Source organism: Hemibagrus wyckioides, linkage group LG04, assembly GCF_019097595.1.
Source record: "Hemibagrus wyckioides isolate EC202008001 linkage group LG04, SWU_Hwy_1.0, whole genome shotgun sequence".
NCBI classification, from domain to species: Eukaryota; Metazoa; Chordata; class Actinopteri; order Siluriformes; family Bagridae; genus Hemibagrus; species Hemibagrus wyckioides.
In genome coordinates, this window is record NC_080713.1 from 26,554,472 (window position 1) to 26,561,198 (window position 6,727).

General features: G+C 43.3%; 1 protein-coding gene across 1 annotated transcript in view; it reads left to right on the top strand.

The window, feature by feature from the left end:
• Positions 1-4,372: 4,372 nt before the first annotated feature.
• Positions 4,373-6,727, top strand: part of p2ry1 (purinergic receptor P2Y1) — a 3,054-nt gene continuing 699 nt past the window's right edge. The window contains exon 1 of the mRNA XM_058388428.1: positions 4,373-6,727. This exon is cut by the window's right edge and continues 699 nt beyond it. Within this exon, the coding sequence (XP_058244411.1) occupies positions 4,910-5,980 (1,071 nt within the window). The 5' untranslated portion in view covers positions 4,373-4,909 and the 3' untranslated portion in view covers positions 5,981-6,727.

Here is a 6,727-nt window from a genome sequence, read left to right on the forward strand (position 1 = left end):
TCCCTGCTTGCTCCATCACCATCTCCCTCCTATATTCTATTTTAATCTCTAATGAAGCAGCTTAGCAATTTCATAACCGGCATCAGGTTTCTGGTCACAAGATAAGATTAGACCTTGAGCATTTTAAATATAGTTACTGACTTTCGTTTGTTTGCTGAAAATCATGCCATCACATCATTGTTTCGTGGCTTGACTTTCGATTTATGGATAATTAGCCTGAAATGGCAGGATTTCAGACAATTGTTGACCCCCCTTAGACTCCTTCCGGTTTCCTGGACTCAGAAAATAGACTAAACACTTTGTTTCCGTTAACGCCAAAAACCGGCTGTTGTGAATGGAACAAAAAAAAAAAAAAAAAATAGATTAATGAGGTTAGAAGGAACCCAGGCTAAAGGAACCCATGTGGGTTTTCTTGATTTGATGCAAAGTGTTTTCAAGTGATAAGAAAGCAAGGTCACTAGAGAGAAAGAGAGAGAGAGAAAGAGAGAGAGAGAGAGAGAAAGAGAGAGAAGGAGAAAGAGAGAGAGAAAGAGAGAGAGAGAGAAATCTAGAATGAAATGACACATCATAGTGATAGATGGAGCTAAACATTGCAACCCCATTTGCTAAAATAAGCAGCGCTGCATCATCCACATGCAGGAGTGATGAATGAGATCTCAGTGTCAAGACGGCACCTCGACATTTTCTTCAGAAGGGAAAAGTTCACCTGGGTATATGAGGTCAAGCAGGACAGGACAGGTGAGAGAGCGAGAGAGCGAGAGAGAGAGAGAGAGAGAGAGAGAGAGAGAGAGAGACACTATAACCAGCAGGGTTTAGTATCAGTGGCTTGCACTGATTCTCTATGTATTTACATTTAAAAGCTCAGATCATATGATTTCAATTTTATACTGTATTTAATATGTAGGGCTGAAAAATTAGGAATCCAATATACATATACTTTATTTTGCTATTAATTACTACTCACGCTCTCGACGTTCTCTACATCCTTCTTCTCTACACATTTTATCAGCTGTTGCATTCTATTGCATTTTCCAAACTTTTTGGACATTCTGCAGTATATATATATTCAGGGGTCTCCACAGCGAATCATCTCTCTCCACCTATCCCCATCTTCTGCATCCTCAACACTTGCACCCACTAGCTTCATATCATCATTTATTACATCCATATACCTCCTCTTTGTCCTTCCTCTTTGCCTCATACCTGGCAGCTCCATGTCCAACATTCTCCTACCAATATACTCACTCTCCCTCCTCTGAACATGCCCAAACCATCTTAATCTGGCCTCCCTAACATTGTCCCCCAAACGTCCTCTGATGTACTCGTTCCTAATCCTCCTGTCCAACTGTGTCACTCCCAAAGAGAACCTCAACATCTTCAGCTCTGCTACCTCCAGCTCTGACTCCTGACTCTTCCTCAGTGACACTGCCTCTAAACCATACAGCATGGCCGGTCTCACCACTGTCTTGTACACCTTCCACTTGATTCTCACTGATATTTATCACAATATATATATATATATATATATATATATATATAGTATATGAACACACTCGCTTCAGTGGTGCTAAATAAATTAAAAGCACGAAACAAAACAAATGTACAGGACAGAATTTTTTAATAACAGCTTTTTTTCTTTTAAGAAAAAAAACAAAAACAAATGCAAATATTGTTGCAAAAAATTCATATTTATTACACAGAAGTTAATGTGTGTCAGATGGAAATGAGCTCCCATCAGCAATATATGCAAATAAAGGATAATACGTGTAATTAAATTTTATATTTTAGTCCCTCCGTTTTGCGTATAAATTGGATCGGAACAAATAGTTTCCATGGTAACTTCGACAGTAATATTTATTGTATTGTATTAATTACTGGAGCATGTGCACGGTGAATTGAGTGTATTTAGTGTGAGTGGGTTGATTTGTATTTTTTCTTTTTTATTAAGAAAAATAGGAAAAAGTTTTAATCATGCCCTGTATGTATAATACCGCCGACTTTTTATTATAATATATAATTATAAAAAAAATTATATTTTATATTTTTAAGAATAATAATAATAATTTGTCTTATTGTCTGGTCGGTAAAAAACTCCAACTATTACTTTTCCAACAACAACAAAAAAAAAAGCAATGACTTGGCAGGGGAATTAGCGCCACATGAGCAGATTGCAGTATTACAGAAACCGCTGATCTCCTGGGATTTTGTCCCGGCTGCTGGTGGTGGTGGTGTTGGTGGTGCTGCTGGTGGTGATGTAATGGTGTGTGGGAGGATCCTTTTGGCTCCTTAATACCCATAGAACATCATGAGAATGCCACAGCCTGTTGGAATACTGTTGCTGAACACGTGCGCTCCCTTTATAGGCGCAGTGTATGAATATTATACTGGGTGCGAAGAAGAAATCTGCGGCGGTGATGCAATCGTGTCATGTCGCAGAATCTCAGAGAAATGTTTCCAGCAACTTGTAGAATATAAGACATGAAGAATCGATGCAGTTCTCACAGCAAAAATCCTAATGAAGTGGCTCATGAAGGGGAATTGTGCAACGTTTTCCCATATTTTACAATATAAGCTTATTTCTGTTCCATAATAATACAGTAAGTAGCTTCCAGATTGCTGCCACTAACTCTCTACTTCCTGAATGATTATTATTGTTATTTTTAATACATCAGTTGGACTGGTCCATGAACTTTACTATAGTAAACTACATTACAGTAAGTGACTGCTGAAGTGCTTCCAGTCAGTTACAGTAAGCCGAATCCAAGCTGATCTATGTCTACTATTATTTATATCTTTTTATTTATTTTTTGTTCCAATGTTGCACAATATCTTGCACAATTTCGCACTAATACCCCAGACAAGCCCCTGTAGTGTCTCTGTAAGATTATGGAAACTGTGTGCAGAAAATATGTTGTAGGGTGTTTCTCTTTTACGTAAAACATAGTGAGGGTGCTTCCAGTTTATAAGAAGTGCCCAATAGGGTGCCTCTGTAGTACATAATAAGTAGTAAAGTGCCAACTAGGGTGCCTCAGTGGTACATAAAATGTTGCAATGAGGGTGTCTCTATTTCATATAATATGTAGTAAAGTATCAACGGGTGCCTTTATGGCTGATTAAACGCTGTAAAGGTCCCACTAGGGTACCTCTGTTTCACATAATATGTAGTAAAGTGCCCATGAGGGTGCCTTGTTGGTACATAAAATGCAACAAAATGCCTACTAGGGCGCCTCTATTTCACATAATATGTAGTAATGTATCAACTAGAGTGCCTTTATAGTTAACACAGTGCTGTAAAGTGCCCACTAGGGTGCCTCTATTTCACTTAATATGTAGTAAAGTACCCACTAGGGTGCCTCTATATCACATAATATGTAGTAAAGTGCCAACGAGGGTGCCTCTATTTCACATAATATGTTGTAAAATGCCCAATAGGGTGCCTTTATTTTACATAAAATGTAGTAAACTGCCCACTAGGGTGCCCAATGGAACATAAAGTGTTGTAAAGTGCCCACTAGTGTACCACTATGATAAATAAAGTGTTGTATTATTCCCAATAGGCTGCCTGTGTTTTGCATAAAATGTAAAAAAAAAAAAAAAGAAGTGTCCATTTAATTGCCTTTACTGTTTATAAAATGCAGTAAAAAAGTGCTCTCTATGGTACATAAAATGTAACAAATCCCCCATTATAGGGTGCCTTAATGGTACATAAAGTGCCCTCCAGGCTGCCCTTACAGAGGAGAAAATGTGATGAAGTGTCCTAAATGGAAAAATAATGACATTCCCTCTGCACAGCCATCTAGGCTTTCATGCATGCAAGAAAATGGAATGAAGTGCCTCCTACAAGTGAGCCTTTATAGTAGAAAAAAACACAATTTAATGCCCTCCCCAAGTAAATTGTTTTGCCCCTGCCCCTTAGACAACCTGTTTATATTTGACCACACTGGTCCTTTATTTTCTGAAAGGAAAGTTCAGAGGAAACTTTGACAGTCAGGGTCATGCGTTTCGAACCTGCAGTAGGTTTGTGTAAGAGCTATTAAACAGGAAGGCTTACTGTACTCCACACGACAGCGCGTTCCTGCTGCCTCTCACTGACTCACCGTCATCTCTACAGGAAATGTTTAACAGCGTGCGTTGCGTGATTTTGTCGGGAATAAACTGCGTGCACGTGTGGATGCGTGTCAATACGCAACACGTGGAGAGCCTGATGTCTGTAAACACCCATGAACGCCAATGTTTCATTTATAATCATTATTTATAATCCCACCGCTGTGTTGTAGAATAAATAAGAGCTAAAATAAATGCGCGCGTGCAGTGTCATGTCTCGCCCCTCCCTCTCTCTCTCTCTCTCTCTCTCTCTCTCCCACGCGCTTCTGTCGCTGCAGCTCCTCCCGCATGCGCTCGAGACGAAGGGGGCTCGCTCGCGCAGCTCGTCTGCCTTCAACGTCCCGCGCGAAACCAACTCACCAGAGCGCACGCGACGGCGAGCGGCGGAAGCTTATCCGAGGCGCGAGCTGGCGCGATCGCACCACGCACCGGGGCGTGAAGTTTAGGAGCGGGAAAAAAAGGAAAGCAAGAAAATAAAAGCGGAAGTAATCGTGGAAGAGAGACGGGACGTGTGGAAAAGAAGCGCGAGCGCACGGTGAGAAGGGGGTGTATATTTTTTTCCCCTGAAGGGACATGTGGAGTGCTGGATTGTGCAATGTGGAGGTAGCTACCACGCAAACACACGCTCACGCAGTGACAGGGAGGACACACGAGTGAGTTTCCTGCTTGCCGATTTTCTGGTGCGTTTGGAGCTGATGTGAGCTGCTGAGATTGATCACCTGCTGCCCGTCAACGACGGGTTTCTCCATCAAGCCCCTGACCCACGCACACACGCACGGACACACGTGCCTTGTTTCTTGACACCATGACAGACATGAACTTCACCTCGAATCCGTATGTGACTGAGAGCCAAGCGCTGAGAACCAATTACACAGGCGGCTGCTCGCTGACCAAAACCGCCTTTCAGTTCTACTACCTGCCCACGGTCTACATCATCGTCTTCATCACCGGCTTCATCGGGAACAGCCTGGCCATATGGATGTTTGTGTGTCACATGCGTCCGTGGAGCAGCATTTCGGTTTACATGTTCAACCTCGCTCTGGCTGACTTCTGCTACGTGCTCTCGCTTCCCTTCCTCATATTCTACTACTTCAACAAAACCGACTGGATCTTCGGCGACGTCCTGTGCCGCCTGCAGCGCTTCATCTTCCATGTCAACCTCTACGGGAGCATCCTGTTCCTGACGTGCATCAGCGTGCACCGCTACTCCGGCGTCGTCCATCCTCTCAAATCGCTCGGGAGGCTCAAGAAGAAGAACGCCGTGCGCACCAGTGCCTTGGTGTGGTTTGTGGTGGTAGCTGGGATCTCGCCGATCCTTTACTACTCGCGTACTGGACCTAAACGGAATGTCACCACGTGCTATGATACGACCACCGAGGACGAGCTTCCGGGGTACTTCGTCTACAGCATGTGCATGACGGTGTTTGGATTCTGCGTGCCCTTCGTGGTCATCCTCGGCTGCTACGGCTTCATCGTCAAAGCGCTCATTTACAACGACATGGACAACGTGCCGCTCAGGAAGAAGTCCATCCACCTGGTAATCATCGTACTCGCCGTCTTCGCCGTGTCCTACCTGCCCTTCCACGTCATGAAGAACCTCAACATGAGGGCCAGGCTTTACTTCCAGAGCCCTGAGATGTGCGAGTTTAACAACAGGGTCTACGCTACGTACCAGGTCACCCGGGGACTGGCCAGCCTCAACAGCTGTGTGGATCCCATTCTCTACTTTTTAGCCGGGGACACGTTTCGACGTCGGCTCTCCAGAGCCACTAAAAAAAATTCCAGGAAGGGTGATGTCATGCTGCAATCCAAGAGCGACGAAACGGCTCTGAACAGCCTGCCGGAGTACGGCGAGAACGGGAGCAGGCCGTTATGAGGATCCGGGAATAAATTCCTGAACTTTCTCATGATGCACTGACATGGACTGATTTTTTTTTTAAAAGAATGCACTGATCATATCATGCCACAATAAAACCATGATATGACCTTTAATCTGAGACTCTATATGTGTGAACACTGTTAAATCTCAAGCCCTGAGCCAGTGACTGGACATTGGATCCACGTGGAATAACCGGAGTAGCGTATGTGATGTGATGTGTACTGTATATAATTGTCAGTGATTACTCTCCATGTGAATATGCCTTCGTTGTACTGTATTGTATTTGTCAGTATTATATGCAGGAGACAGCCACAGCTTCACTTTGGAGTGATGAAAAAAACAGTGGACTAACCATTCAATTAATGCGAAATAACAAATCCACAGGTCAGACTAGAATAGAGAGCAATGCTCTGTAATATCTGAGTGTAACACCATTAAAAAGAAGTAACACGATCCGAGACTGTCCGTATCTCCTCTGAAGCCTGAATAAGCTCGGAGAAGACGTACGGTCAGTGCTGAGCTCATTTAAAAAAGCTACATGCTGCATTTTTCCTGCTGTCTCTCGGTCCCCGGTGGACGCTCCGTTGTGTCTCAGTGATAAATAAGCCTGCGTTGGAGTTTTTAATCCTTGCTTTTTAACTCAGAGGGAGAGCTCACGCTTTAGCGGGGTTCTGTTTTCTGTAAACGAAAAGGCATCATGCGTCATATTCGAAGCAGAAGTGTCAGGACCGTACTCGAGATGCA